The 14,610-nt window shown below is 57.8% G+C and overlaps 3 protein-coding genes across 4 annotated transcripts; 2 read left to right on the forward strand and 1 right to left on the reverse strand.

Annotated features, from left to right (window-relative positions):
• PGP (phosphoglycolate phosphatase) lies at nt 1-1,190 on the forward strand. The gene is made up of 2 exons (XM_081257997.1): nt 1-686; nt 786-1,190. The coding sequence occupies exons 1-2, from the start codon at nt 47-49 to the stop codon at nt 1,109-1,111; spliced, it is 966 nt and encodes a 321-aa protein (XP_081114123.1). The 5' UTR covers nt 1-46; the 3' UTR covers nt 1,112-1,190.
• A 2,659-nt stretch (nt 1,191-3,849) lies between these two features.
• BRICD5 (BRICHOS domain containing 5) lies at nt 3,850-5,303 on the forward strand (the record flags this gene model as incomplete). Its single annotated transcript, XM_081255531.1, has 6 exons — nt 3,850-3,900; nt 4,071-4,193; nt 4,403-4,558; nt 4,635-4,736; nt 4,951-5,104; nt 5,209-5,303. The coding sequence occupies 6 exons, from the start codon at nt 3,850-3,852 to the stop codon at nt 5,301-5,303; spliced, it is 681 nt and encodes a 226-aa protein (XP_081111657.1).
• A 13-nt stretch (nt 5,304-5,316) lies between these two features.
• MLST8 (MTOR associated protein, LST8 homolog) lies at nt 5,317-9,318 on the reverse strand. Of its 2 annotated transcripts, none has more exons than XM_081255528.1 (9): nt 9,281-9,318; nt 8,558-8,760; nt 8,381-8,432; nt 8,134-8,296; nt 7,612-7,687; nt 7,377-7,529; nt 6,330-6,454; nt 5,998-6,161; nt 5,317-5,904 (listed from the first exon to the last, which is right to left on the reverse strand). In XM_081255528.1, the coding sequence occupies exons 2-9, from the start codon at nt 8,684-8,686 to the stop codon at nt 5,786-5,788; spliced, it is 981 nt and encodes a 326-aa protein (XP_081111654.1). In that variant the 5' UTR covers nt 8,687-8,760; nt 9,281-9,318; the 3' UTR covers nt 5,317-5,785. The 2 variants fall into 2 exon arrangements, with proteins under 2 accessions (XP_081111654.1, XP_081111655.1); XM_081255529.1 differs by lacking the exon at nt 9,281-9,318 and adding an exon at nt 8,989-9,263.
• Nucleotides 9,319-14,610: the final 5,292 nt, after the last annotated feature.

The raw sequence follows: 14,610 nt of genomic DNA on the forward strand, positions 1-14,610 counted from the left end.
GCGGCTGCGAGGAAGAGCTGGCGGTCGGTGGTGGCGGCGGCGGGCCATGGCGGAGGTGGAGGCCGGCGGCGACGAGGGCCGCTGCGTGCGGCTGAATGCCGAGCGGGCCCAGGAGCTGCTGGCCGACGTGGACACGGTGCTTTTCGACTGCGACGGCGTGCTGTGGCGCGGTGAGACGGCGGTCTCCGGCGCGCCCGAGACCCTGACGGCGCTGCGGGCCCGCGGCAAGCGCCTCGGCTTCATCACCAACAACAGCAGCAAGACCCGCGAGGCCTACGCCGAGAAGCTACGGCGCCTGGGCTTCGGCGGCCCGACGGGGCCCGGCGCCGGCAGTGAGGTCTTCGGCACGGCCTACTGCACCGCGCTTTACCTGCGCCAGCGCCTGACCGGTCCGCCGGCCCCCAAGGCCTACGTGCTGGGCAGCGTGGCCCTGGCCGCCGAGCTGGAGGCCGTGGGCGTCTCCTGCGTGGGCGTGGGGCCCGAGCCGCTGCAGGGCGACGGCCCCAGCGCCTGGCTGGATGAGCCCCTGGAGCCTGATGTGCGCGCCGTCGTGGTGGGCTTCGACCCGCACTTCAGCTACATGAAGCTCACGAAGGCCGTGCGCTACCTGCAGCAGCCCGGCTGCCTGCTCGTGGGCACCAACATGGACAACCGGCTCCCACTCGAGAACGGCCGCTTCATCGCGGGTCCGTGCGCCCCGGGGGAGGGAGGCTGGAGGGCGAGCGACGGGTCCCTCCCGGCCTCTGACCCCCGGCACTCTCCTCCTCTTCTTCTCCGCCCCGCAGGTACCGGCTGTCTGGTCCGAGCCGTGGAGATGGCCGCGCAGCGCCAAGCCGACGTCATAGGGAAGCCCAGCCGCTTCATCTTCGACTGCGTGTCCCAGGAATATGGCATCAACCCGGAGCGTACCATCATGGTGGGTGATCGCCTGGACACAGACATCCTCCTGGGCGTCACTTGTGGTCTGAAGACCATCCTGACCCTCACTGGGGTCTCCACTCTGCGGGATGTGAAGAGTAATCAGGAAAGTGACTGCCTGTCGAAGAAGAAAATGGTCCCTGACTTCTATGTTGACAGCATAGCCGACCTTTTGCCTGCCCTTCAAGGTTAAAGATTTAGTGTCTTTAATCTCCAGAATAAAAAAAATTGAAAATCACCCAAATTAATAGGTGGGGCTTAAGCATCACTCAGCTAGGTGACTTCAAGTTTGCTTACTTGGAGTTAAGCAGAGGTACTAGTTGTTAAACTTGTAAGTAAATGTCTGGGGGGTTGGATTTTTACAAATGCTTATATTTTAAGATGCACTTTTAAGCTTGGAGGGCATTGTGGGGGTCCTGGGCCTTAGGTGCCAATTGGTCTTGCTGTTGGGTTCAGCATATGTCCAGGATTCAGGTAACCTCGGGGCCTCCTAGTGGGACTGAGGTGGGTCTAGGGGTGTCACGTATTTTATTGAAAATTTCAGGGATCCGGGGGAGGAGGGGCTGATTATTTTGACTGTTGTAGAAACCCAGGGCCCCTTCTGTGCGGTCATCAGCAGAGGAGCCTGCTGCTGCCTCAGCCCCTCACCTGCAGGTTGGGAGTGGAGGAAAGGGCTGGCTCAGGTGGTGTCTCCCTGTCCATGGGGTGTGGGGTGGTACCCTCACCACCACCCCACACTTCCTTAAAAACCACTCTGATGTCACAGTTGAGTGTATGTTCCGTCTTAGATACCCAGGGCTGCAACTCCTCATGCACAATTGTGCAGTTCTGTAAACTCAGCCTGGCTAAACCTCATCTTTTCCAAATGTGCATATAAACCCAGGTGACTTGGACTGAGCATATTGTTTGCTGAGCGCCAGGAGGGTATGAATGCCTTTGTTGAACTCCGGGCTGCCGTGCAGGGAGCTCAGAGCAGCACTGGTACCAAAAGTTTTTTTAACTTTTGAACAACTTTGTCAGGTGGTGGAATTGAACTTAGTAAGCGTGTCGATTAATAGCTGTGCTCTGTCTTGTAGGGAAAATCCCACTGAAGAAGTCTCTGTGCCCCGCAGCCAGCAGTATGGCCAAAGGCATGTGCTGGCTAAGGAATGCTTGTCACCCAAGGCTCCCTCTGGGTAGAGGAGGAAAGAGGTGTCCCTCAAAACAGGAAGTCCTTTTACAGAGCATCCAGTCTTTTCCTGTCTTGGTTGGGATGGGTGTCATATGTCAATGGTCCATGAGGCTACCTATTTTGACCCTGGAGTCCCTTGTCAGTTGCCATCTGGAGGACTAGCAGGGGGCCATGGCTTTTTCTGCCTGTTCCCTAAGTTGCTGACCTTTGAGAACAGGCCTGATAAGCAGACTCTCTGGCCGCACTTGTAGGGTAGGGCCTGGGAGGCTGTTCCTTTTGGCCGACTCCTTCCTGGCGCCTCGCCCTGCACCCAGTGGCATCTGCCCAGAGCCTGTGACTTTTCTCCTAGCCGCAGGGTCACAGTGCTCCTTCATTGACTCTCGTAAGAGTGCTCAGAGCAATAAAGGGTGTCCTGAGCCTCCAGCTCCCCCCAGGCCTGGGTGTCTGGGGTTCGGACTCTGCCGTGGGCAACACGAGGGCAGCGGGCGCCTGTGAGGTTGGTGGTGCTGACGTTGGCTCTGCGAGGTCGGCTCAAGGTGGGTCAGGATATTGAGCAGGCCTGTCAGAGCGTTGTCACCCACACCAGGAACACGCGGCAGGTGCAGCAGCCAGCAACACCTCCCTTTTCTGCTGGGCGGCAGCCCGGGAGCCCTGTGCATCATGTCTACACCCCATTGCACTGTGTGAACCCAAAGGTATATTAAACTCTCAAACCCCAGCTGACTCTGGTGTTCCTCGCTCTCTCCTGGACAGCAGCCTTCACACACAGGGTGCAGCTGTCTCACCACAGCTAGGCGGTGGAGAGGGCAGCCAGGGCCGGGTACACTCAGTACAAGGCCATTCTGGGATTCCAATTCAGAGTTGGGACGCTGACAACAGCAACTCCACCCCGTCTCAGGCCCACTGCAGAGAGTCAGGTTCTGAACAATCAGGAAAAACAAGGGACAAAAAAAACCAGTATGAAAGGGCCATGGGGTGAACCTGGTGAAGGAATGCACTTCCTGAAAGCTGCCAGTGCTGGGGCCCACTAACTGTTGGGATCCACAGTATCAGACAGCTAGAAATGCACGGCACCAGTCAGAGAAAGCCATGCTGGGCAGGGCAGGGGTCAGTGGACATGAGGCTGACCTAACCATCCTGGGGTGTGCAGATTTCAGGAAGCTGTCCTCACTGCAGTGGAGGTTCCTGGAAGCCATCCTGGTCTCAGGCAGTCACCTACCTAGGGGGTTCTCCGTGTTGGTGGGGGCTGGGAAGCAGCTGGGAGCAGCTGGGGTGCATGGGGAGGGAAGGGAAGTGGCACAGAGTCCCATGCCTGTCATTCATGAAACAGGCACTTGATGGTCTGCTGCGTGCCAGGCCCTGTACCCAGTCCTGGGAGTGTAGAGTTAACCCGAGAGACTAGAAACAGGCTTCTTTAGGAAAAATTAATTCTGCCCCCAGCTAGACTCCCTATATAAAGTCGGCCAGGCCTGAGCTGCCCTCTGTGCCAGCCGCTGGGTCCTGACTTCCACAGTGGCCATGCTCTCATGACCTCCCACGCCCATGCGCTCTCTGGTCTGCACAGGCCAGGTGTCGGGGGAGCCAGGCACAGTGACGAGCAGCCTCCCCAGGTGACCTGTCTCTGACCCGGATATCAGGTAGCTGGGCTGGGGAGGAGGCGGGAGAGGAAGGGGCCAGGACGATTGTTTGACTCATCGGAGGTGTCCTGAGGTTTCCGGGGCTGCAGCAGACAATCAGCGCATTGTCACCAGGGCTGCATCATGGAGCGGGGGAGCTGCCGGGCCGAGAGCCCCGGATCTGGACCTGTCGGGGTGAGTGCCTCCCACCACTCGGTGCCCTCTCCTTGGACAAAGACCCAGGGCCTGTCCTGCAGGGGCAGGAGAAGCGTCCACCTCCCATACCTCCTCAGCCCCGTCCTTCCCTGAGCCAGCCTGTTGCCCGGTCTCCACTCCAGGCCCCACTGACTGCAGTGTGCCTCCACGTGAAGACCAAGCCCTGCCACGGGGGCTGGAGAGCTCCTGGCCTGCTACTGCTGCTGCTGGCACTGGCCACCGCTGGGGCCGTGGCTGGAGGGCTTCTTGGCTTCGCTCACAGCCCTCTCAAGGTGAGGCCCCCTCAGGACCCGGGCAGGGCACAGACAGTTGGGAGGAGGAGGAGAGACCAGCATAGCCCACCCCTCCAGTGGAGCCAGGGCTCGCAGCAGACAGCAGGAGGACCAGAGGGATGGCAGGGTTAGAAGCCTCGCTGCAGGGCTGGGGGAGTGTCGGGGGTTGCTCCAGCCTGGCCAGCTGAGCTCCTGCTTCCCACTCTTAGCCACTGCTGCAGACGCTCCGTCTGACCCTCCCGAGCCCCAGGGTGCCCCGGTCCAACCAAACCGAACAGGTGGACGTGGCCCAGAACGTGGCAACCATCAGGGTGACTCCAGCTCAGAGCAACCACAGCTGGGCAGTGCTGTTCGACGGGCAGAGCGTGAGTGGCCTGGGGAGGGGGGTGGGGGCGGGGGTGGATGTTCAGGTAGCCCTGCCTCACCTGCCTGCCTTCCCAGGGTTGTGTCTGTTACCGCCCCTCAGAGCACCAGGCCTGCTTCCTCCGCCTGATGGAACCCCGAGACCGCGAGACCCTGCAGCTGCTGGTGAACACCTCTTGGGTAAGGAGCCTCCGGCCAGGGGCCAGACAAAGGGTCCTGTGTGTGGCCTGGGCCCGGGGCAGGATGGGGCTCCAGTTTCAGGGGAACAGAAGCCCTATCTTCCTTTGGCTGAGGCTGCTGACAAGAGCCAGGGCAGGGCTGGCACGATGCCAGCATGTCCAGGGACACGTGGGCCCAACCCAGCCAGGGGCAGTGCGAGTGTCCTTCTCTGCAGCCCCAAGGGACTCGCAGCCCCAGCCAGGACACCCACTATACCCAGGAGCTGCTGGCAGTGCTTGGGAGCCGTGAGGTGGACCCTGCCCAGGTGGGGGCTCCCGTGCGGAACCTTTGTGCAAAGACCCCCATTTACTGGGCCCGACGAGCAGAGAGTGAGTTGGGGCAGGCTGTGCGGAGGGGCCTGGGCTCCCGCAGGACAGTCGGTGGTGGGGTGGGGAAGGAGTCCTTTAGGAATCATGGAGGCCCCTCCCCCCAGGGCCCCAGAGGCAGCGGCTGATCTACCTATGCATCGACATCTGCTTCCCAAGCAACATCTGCATGTCCGTCTGCTTTTATTACCTCCCGGACTAAGCCCTTGCAGCGCAGCCCCTCAGGCCAGCCAGCTGGCCGGCGCAATCACCAGTCCATGGAGGGTAGCCGCTGGCAGGGCTAATAAACAACTCCACCTGGCCGTGACGGTGTCCTCTGTGGCCTCGGGACACGAAACAGTGGCAGGGAGGGGAAGGAGTAGGCACTGGCTTGGGGGTGGGCACCAGCCTCGGATCCCCCTCAGTGGTTCTAGGCCCTGTGGGTCCAGAATTTCTGAAGGGAATGCATGCTGCCTAGGGTGGGCCTCCTGAGCCTCCTCGCATCCAGCTGGGGCTGAGAGAGTCCCAGGATGGACCAGCCTGGCCAGTCTAGTCTGGCCAGGGACCAGGGTAGGTCAGTCAGGTCCAGCGAGCCTAGGATGGTAGAGGCCAGCCCATGGGGTGTTACTCTGATGTGGGCAGCTGAACAGACACATCCAGCTGGTGCCGCCTGGACAGCTGCCTGCAATCCTGAGAGGACACAGGTTAGCCCAGCACACTGTCATTGAAGGCCAAGCAGACAACAGCTTTCTGGTGGCCGCCGTACTCTCTCTTGATCTCTCCCGTCTCCACGCACCAGAGCCGGGCCAGGTTGTCAGAGGAAGCTGCAGGGAGGGAGAGCATGGGTGGCGGCTCAGAGTGCAGCCCCAGGCCAGGCCAACGAGGGCGGGGAGGCAGGGCAGGCGGGCAGGGCTTACCGGTGACTATGTACTGGGAGTCCCCCGAGAAGGCGCAGCCCCACATCCAGCCTCGGGACGACTCTCCAGGGTTGCTGCTCTTGATGCTCAGCTCCGTCATCAGGGAGAAGTTGGACGTCCTCCAAATCTTGCACGTCTGGTCGGCCGAGCAGGTGGCGAGGAGCCTGGGGGTGGGTGTGAGCGTGGCAGGGGTGTCATCAACGGCCATTCCTATCCTGTACCCCCTTGCCGTCCTCAAAGCAGGCCCAACGCATTAGGCCCCCAACCCCAGGCACACTGCTTTCTCCCCGCAGCCATGCAAGGGCTCCCGGCCCCCCAGGCCCTGCACACACGTGGAGTCTGGGCTGAAGCGGCACTGCAGGGCGTAGCGGGTGTGTGCTGGGATCTTGGTCTTGGGGATGAGCTGTGTCACCTCGTCACCAATGCCCCCAGTCAGGTTCCAGACATAGCAGTTCCCCTGTGGGGTAGGAGGGAAGTCACGGGAGGCCCGGAGCCTCCGGTCTGACAGGTGGGGAAGGATGCCCTGGTGGCAAGACCTAGATCCAGGGGCTGCCATTCAACATCGTGGCTGTGCACAAGGATCTGGGGGCCAGGGGACATGTGACAGGCACATCTGGCCCTGCCTGCAAGGAGCACCTGGGTGACCTGGCCCCAACCAAGGGCCATACCTGATGAGCTGAGGGCAGGAGGCCATGCCTGGCCTTCCTGAAGGATGCTGCTGGCCAACACGAATGTGAAGAACAAGATGAGAGGAGAGCACCCAGATAGAGGGAACAGCAGGGCAAAGGCTTGGAAGTGGGTGGTCGGGGGATGTCGGGAACAACTGATTTGCTGAGACTGAATGGACGTTAAAGGAAGAAAATGAGGCTGGATAGGAGTCCAGGGGTCAAATCACAGTGTCCTGAAGCCCTGGTAAGGAGCCTAGGGCATCTTGCAGTTCACCCAGGGGAAGGATGCAGTCAGGCTGGTACTGCTGAAGGATGCTCTGGTAGCAGAGGGAAAATGGGTTAGGGGCAGGGGGAGATCACAGAGGAAGGAAGGAGGTCAGAGAGGCTGCAACCACTGTCGGGAGAGACGAGGGAAACTTGGACCAGGAGGAGACAGGGAGGAGAAAGGGAAACGGACAACTGGAAAGACTCTGGAGATGGAGGTGAGTGGACTGCTGGGTGGGCTATGGCAGGTAGCGAGAGGCAGCATCAGGAGTGACACCCAGGTTTCTGGCTTTGGTGGCTGGGTCAGAGCTGGAGCCCAGGATGGGGAAGCAGGGCTGTGGGGGGAGGGGAGGGGCCAGAGGGACATCTGGGGAATCAGCCCACCTTAAGGGAATAAGGGAGGTAAGGGGCTGGGAGCCGAGCTGCACACCCATCCCTGGGACTCACAGTGCTATTGACCGCGGCCATGTAGCTGGCATCGGGGTCGATGTGGGCCGATGTGATAGAGACCTCAGGCTCCGGGATCAGCTGCTCATTGTGGTCAGTTTTCAAGTCCCAGATGTGGATGGCGCCACTCTGGTCACCCACAATGAGTTCTGCCTGAGGTGCAGGGGCGGTGAGGTGGGGCAGGACCCCTGCCCTCCAAAGCCCCAGGGTGCCCAGCCCTGTGCTTCCCCCTCACCTGGTTGGGGTGCAGGCACACACAGTTAATGGGCGCATTCACCTGGAAGATCCGCTGACACTGCAGGTTCCGGGACCTTCGAGGTGGGGGACACACTCTGTCTATAGTGGATGCCATTGGTACTCCACCAAGAGGCCCTTTCCCTGGCCACTTATCTTGTCTCTCTACGATGGGAGCTGTCTCATAGGAAATACTTGGGAGGTTTGGCCCTCCCCAGGGGCAGCCTGAAGCCAATAACTGACTCAGAGGGGCATAAAGGGTGGCCCCTTGCCTCAAGGCGGGGCTCACTGTTTGATGCAGTTCATTCCAGAGCCGCCTATTGGATCAGGCTGAGGCTCTGCTCGTCTCTGTGGGTCTTCATCCCTGCCCTATCTTTCCTCACTTGGCCCTCAATAAGTCACCTGCACAGAAAACCCCATCTCAGCCTCTGCTTAGAGGGGACCTGACCTAAGACAGTCTCCCAGCCTGGCCCTCACCCCCACACACCCAGGCAGCAGACCCCTCCTGCTCAGTACCCCACACCTGAGGTCCCAGATCCGGGCGGTGCAGTCCTCCCCACCAGTGTACATCCAGCGGCCGTCCTCGTGGAAGCCCACAGATGCGATGTTCTTGTTGACCCCATCATAGCTGATGATGGGGTTGGGGTTATTGGAGTTGAGATCATACATGCGAATGTGCTGGTAACCTAGGGGCACAGGTCAAACTGAAGTGTGGCTGCGCCTAGATGGACCTATGAGAAATCAGGGGGTGGGGTCGAGGGCACAGGTACCTGCAGCAGCAATCATGCTGCGGTCAGGTGTGATCTCCAGCGCATTCACCTGCTAGGTCTGTTAAGGAGGATGACAAACAGAGCCCATCCTTCCCACCGGAGGCCTTTACCCAGACTGTTATCCCTAACAGGCATCCTGCCCAGCACCACCTGCCCCAACTCCACAGTGGAGGATACGGAGTCCTGGTGCTGCACCGTTCGCGTACAGATCCCGCTGTGGGCCTGCCAGAACCGCACCGTGTGGTCATAGCCTGCAGTGGCCAAGATGACGGGGTCACTGCCCACCGTACCTGGAGACGTGTTCATGGTGTGGCTGCTTGAAAGACTCGGATCTACACAGGGCCCTAGGTCTGACAGGCAGGGGTCAGAGATCAGAGCATCTGGAGAAGAGAGAGGAGTGCAGTGTTTAGGGAATACCTTCTATGTCGTAAACAAGTTACAACAGATTACTCGGTGCTAAAAAATAAAATCATCCCATTTTAGATATGGGGAAACTGAGGCTCAGAGAGGTTCAGGGATACGCTTGACACCCGGCGACGGACAGCGCCGAGCTCCAAGGCGCATGCTCCGTTCCCCGCCCCAAGAACCCTGCCGGAACGCCAACCTACCCGCGGCCGGCAGGGGGCAGTCACGTCCGGGGCACCACTCCGCCGCAGGGCCGGGCCGCGCATGCGCAGCGAGGCGGACAGGCCGGAGGGGAAAGCCTGAACGCTACGGCTGCGCATGCGTGGCAGGCCCGTGGCTGGACCTGATGGGCGGGGGCGCTTTCTGGCTGGACCCTCGAGCTCCCCAGGGCTCCGTCGACCACCCTGACTCCGTCCCGCTGAGCCAGCTTCCCCCGGGCGCGCTCTCCCGGTCACTGAAAGCCGCATCCCAGCCCTCGCCCCGCGGCCTCCGTACCTTGCTTGCTGCTGTGCGTTCCGCCGCGGTCCAGGACGCCTAGCGGAGCCGGAGCAAGTCGATAGAGGCCGAGGCCGAGCGTAGAGTTATCGATGGGCCATTAGGGCGACACCATGGGGCGTAAGGGGAGCAGGGACGGGGGACGAGACTAGAGTTCTGGGGCAGGGGGCTCCTCAGTACGGGCCTCTGCGGTATCGGGCGAAGCCGGTGGACGAAAGCAGCGACCCCAGCCTTCTCCCCACTCGGGCACCTCACCCTTCTGAGACCCATTCCCCAGGCCGGGTTGCACCATCCACTCCCTCCCATCCATCCCCTGATTCCCACGCGGGGCTAGGATTCCCAGGTAAATTACAGGACATCCAGTTGCATTTGAATTCAGATAAGCAACATGTTTTGTTTTGATAAGTATAAGTATATCCCAAATATTGTATGGGATATACTTATACTAAAAAGTTCTTCATTGCCTAGGTGAAATTCAAGTGTAGCTAGTTGTCCTGTGGTTTTATTTGCTAGATCAGGCAACCCTACTCTGGTCCCTTTCAGGACTGTCCAGCCAGGGTCTGACCCTTGGGTCCCCTCACTAATCCCCGTGACCCCTCAGAAACTGGGGTCCCTCTTGCCGCTTTTTCCATCCAGCCTTCCCACACTCTACACACGTGGCCTCATCCTCGAAAAAGAGAGTCCTTGAGACAGGCTCTCCCATAGTTTCTTCCCACCATGTTTATAAATGCAGCTGCACCCCCCTTCCTTCCTCGGGCCCCTTCATCAAGGCCATGTCCCCTGCCTATCCACCCAGGCCCTGGGTCCCGGGAACCTTCCTTCCTGTACCTTCCCCACCTCCCCTCTTTCCTTCCCTTCAGCATTTCAACACCATAAAACAACTCAAAACTCTTTCCAGCCTGCTCTCTTTCAAAGATCTGTTCTCACTTCTCACTCACTGCTTGACCCTCTGTCATGTCTTTTACTCCCAGCTCTCCAGTGAAAATTTCACGAGGTCCCTGGCCATCTCACATTGCCAAACCCAGTGGATACTTTTCCTTCTGCATCTCGCCACATCTGTCTGCACAGTGGTTGACAGCACTGCTCCTAGAAAACTCCCATGACCGCCACCCAGCTTCTTGCCCTGCACTCAGTCTCTCTCTGCCTTCCCCTAAAGGCTGGTGGCCTCCAGAATTCCTGTCTCCACACTATCCCTGGGGGCTCTTGCCCACTCTTCAGGGCTTTCAGTACCATTCCTGGTCCGGGGCCTTTCCACCCTGTCTCCAGCTCACACCCGGCTTCCTGTTTGACATTTTCCATTGAAGGCCCCATGGACACCACTTTCCACGGCCAAGACAGTTCATGATTGACCTGCCCCCAAAGGCTTCCCCTTCTGTGTGCAGTGCTCACCCATGTATGACAGTGAGGCAAGATGGGCCACCACTCCCTCTCCCGGAACAGCCTCCCCACACCCACTCCTGCCCCCTCCAGGCTTCCTTCACGTTACAGAGTGGTCTTCTAAAAACCTAAGTCTGACCCCTGTTAGAAGCCTGCAGGGGTCCCCCGTTACCCTCCAGACTCCTGGCCCCAGCCCCTGCCAACCCTGCGGCTTCTCCTGCTCTCCACTCCACAAGCCATGAGTGAACAACAGTCTCAGAATTCCCTACACCCTCTCTTTGAATGCTTGCCCACACCTAGGATGCCTCACCTCTACCTCTTCAACTGCTGAACTCCTGTTTTTTTCAGGACTTTTCATAGCATTTGAGAGCTTATTCTGTGTGGGGGGCTATACTGGATGTCTTGTTTTAATTGAGGTGAAATTCACATTACATGAAAGTAACCATTTTTTACTGAACAATTCAGTGGCACTTAGTACCTTCACAGTTGTGCAAACACCACTTCTATCTAGTTCCAGAACATTTCCATCATCCCCAAAGAACCCCATCTCCCCCACTGCCATTTAAGCACTCACTCGCCATCCCCCCACCCCACCTCCCCTCAGCCCCTGGCAACCAGTAATCTGCTTTCTGTCTCTATGGATTTACCTCTACTGGACATTTCATATAAATGAAATCCTACAACAGGCTTTTTGTGCCTGGCTTTTTTCACTGGGCATAACATTTTCAAGGTTCATCCAGGTTGTAGCCTGTGTCAGTACTTCATTCCTTTTTATGGCTGAATAATATTCCATTGTGTGGATGGGCCCCATTTTATTTATCCATTCATCTGTTCATTGATGGAAACTTGAGTTGTTTCCACTTCTTAGCTATTACAAATGAAATTTTCTGTACAAGTATCTCTTTGAGTACACGTTTTAATTTTTCTTGGGTATATACTAGGAGTGGAATTGCTGCATCATGTGGTAATTCCATGTTTAACTTTTCGAGGAACCGCCAAACTATGCTGAGCGTTTTACCCACATTCTGCATTGGGTCCTTGCAATAACCCTGCCAAGGAGGAACCACCCCCTATTTTGGAGGCGAGAAAACTGAGGCTCAGAGATGTAGAGTCATGTATTCAAGGGCACGTGGCTAGAACACAGCAGAACCCATCCTGCTGGGCTCATCCCTCCCCTGATCTCCCCCCTTCTGGCTGAGGTGACTACTTCCCAGTCAACCTCCGCACCTCATACATCCTCTTCATCTTCCTCTCTATGTAGAGGAGCTCCCCAGGGCAGCTCCACCAGGCTCAGAGGCAGCTCTGGGGAGTGGCAGATGGGTATGTGGGCTTGGAAGCCTGGGAGAGGAAGAGCCCTGTGAACCCTAGCACCTGAAGGATGTCCAGAGCAGGATAAACCCTGAGAGCCTGAGAGCGGGAGAGAGAAGTGAGACCAAAGGAGGGCTAGAAGACTCAGCCAGATGTCTGTGGGGTATCTGTGGCCCAGGGGGGCAAGTCCTGAGCTGTCTGCCTTTTTGTGGAGACTCTGGGTGGAGGGCTGCACATGTCCCATGCCTACGGGTAACTGAGAGACCAGACCAGGCTCCACGCCCAGCCTGAGCAGCCCCAGCATCTCTGCTGGGCAGGAAGGGGAGATAGGACCCATGGTTGTTGATCCCTTCTTATGTACCAAGCATCAGCTGAGCACTTTACAGAGGTGGCATCTTTGAGAAGATGGAAACCTTGGCAGCTATCATGCTTCATGCTCCCAGCAGCCCATGAGGAGGGTACATTCGTCATCCCCATTTTATACTTAAGGGGCTGGGCATCAGGGCTCTGGGGGGCTGGGAGGGGTACCAGGGAGCCCCTGAGCGGGCGCACAGCTGGTGGACAGGAGCAGGGGTTGCACTGCTGCCGGGGGAAGGGGGAGGTTGCCGTGCAGCTGGGAAGGGGGCCAGCCCAGGCTGCAGTGAAGCAGCAGCCAGCTCTACTCCAGGCTGAGCCTCAGCAGTTCTGCTGGCTCAGCGGCCCCTCCTCCTGGGATCGTCCTCGGAGGCCTGACTTCCTGGAGGGCTGCCCAAGCCCCACGCCTCTGCATCCTCATACCCCCAGCCAGAGTGGATGGCCTGCTGTGCTGCCCCCATCCCCAGGCTGGGGGGACCCCAGGAAGATTCACATCTCTGTTTCCAGATGGACCCTCCCATCAGCCTTGGACTGCAGGCAGAGCTGCTGACCCATTTTACAGATGAGGCAGCTGAGTGTAGGGAGCTTGTCCCAGGTTCACTGGGCTGGTGGGTAGCGGATCTAGAATTCCTGACTCCTCCTAGGGCGTTAGCCTCACTTACCAGGGTGAATCTAGTAGACTCTGTACTGCTTTCTTCCCAGGTCTGTCCTCCAGAAGGTGGACCACACAGCAAGGTGCCCAAGCCTAGGTCTGAGGAGTGACTAAGGGCTACCTGTTTGTTGGGTAGAGTTGGAGCTGGAGCTGGAAGTGGGCAGAGAATGGAGGTGAGGCAGTTGGAGGCAGGGGCCAGTTCATTTCCCAGAGCTATGCGATAATTCAAAACTAGAACTTGACCTTTCAGTTCATGCTGAAGGTGTATTTGTCAAGGTAGAATGACAGAATATATTTTATTTAACACATTATTAGCATGATTTATAACATTTGAACACTTAGACATTTGGTGTGTGGGCCTCTGTTTGTACTCTTGCCCCAGGCCTTGAAAATGTTAGGCTCAGGCCAGAGTGGTTTGCCTTAGCCAGCCAAAACATGAAAATAATGGTAAGGATAATAACTATCTTTTTTTTTTTTTTTTTTTTTGGTAGTGTTTCCTGTGTGCTAGGCGCACTGCTTGGCTCTGCAGACACGAAGATGAACAAAATGCAACTGCTACCCAGACGGCCCAGGTAGGGAGGCCCAAGAATATCACTATATCCACAGAAGCTATTTGCTGAGAACTTACTAAGTTCTGTGAGGTGCTTTATGAATAGCATCACAGTTAATCCTCAAATAACCTACTGGGAGGTATCATTCCCCCATTTTATGGAGGGGGAACTGAGACTCAGAAAGACAAAGTGACTGGAAAAACAAACCTGGTAAGAGGCAGATCTGGGACAAATGAAGAGGCTGATGTGGGTTCAAATCTCAGACTCATGACCTGGAGACTCTGGGACCTCAGGTGAGTCACTTGGCTTTTCTGAGCCTCACTTTCTTCATTTGTAAAAAGGGCACAGTAAGTCCAAGCTCATCTATGAAGTGACCAGCATGGTGCCTGACCCAGCAGGTGCCCAGGAATTGGTCATCATAAAGGGTGGGGGGAAGGGCCCTTGTATTTAGGGACCCCTGTGGTAGCCCAGCACACTGGGAGGCATAGGCTTGCTCCCTAAATTTCACAGAAGAGCCCACAGAGGGGACTGACCAGCTGTCCAGATCAGGGAATCCCAGTGCCTGCTGCTTGCCCTCCTCCACACTCTGGCCACCTTCTTCCTGGACCAGCTCGATGGCCTGGGCCATAGGGAGATGGGGGGGGGGTCCAGCCATCATATGTGTGAACCTTCCCAAGGTTCTAACAACCTTGCCTGGTTGGGGTGATGATATGCCCCTCCCTGCAAATGGGGAAACTGAACCTGAGCAGGGACACAGACCCCAACCAGTCTGTCTCTAGAATGCTGCAGCCATGACAAGGTGAGGACCGGAGGCTAATACCCAGGAGGTCAGAAGGGAGAGACCTCTGGTTGTGTGTGGGGTGGATGGGGGGAGGGTGAGTGTCAAGCAGGACAGTCCCCTATGGGGCTGCCAGAATCTGTGCCTGGAGGCTGGGGGGTAAGCAGGCTTCTGTGGGGTTCAGACTGCTGCTGGGCAGGGCTGTGACCCCATTGGTGCTGCTAATGGGGGGATTGAAACCCCCTGGGTGGTGGACCTGAAGAGTTACACCCCAGTTGGTGCTGAGGATGGGGGAGCCGAGCCCCTCTTA

This window comes from Mesoplodon bidens, assembly GCF_964165515.1.
Source record: "Mesoplodon bidens genome assembly, chromosome: 15".
Classification (NCBI taxonomy): Eukaryota; Metazoa; Chordata; class Mammalia; order Artiodactyla; family Ziphiidae; genus Mesoplodon; species Mesoplodon bidens.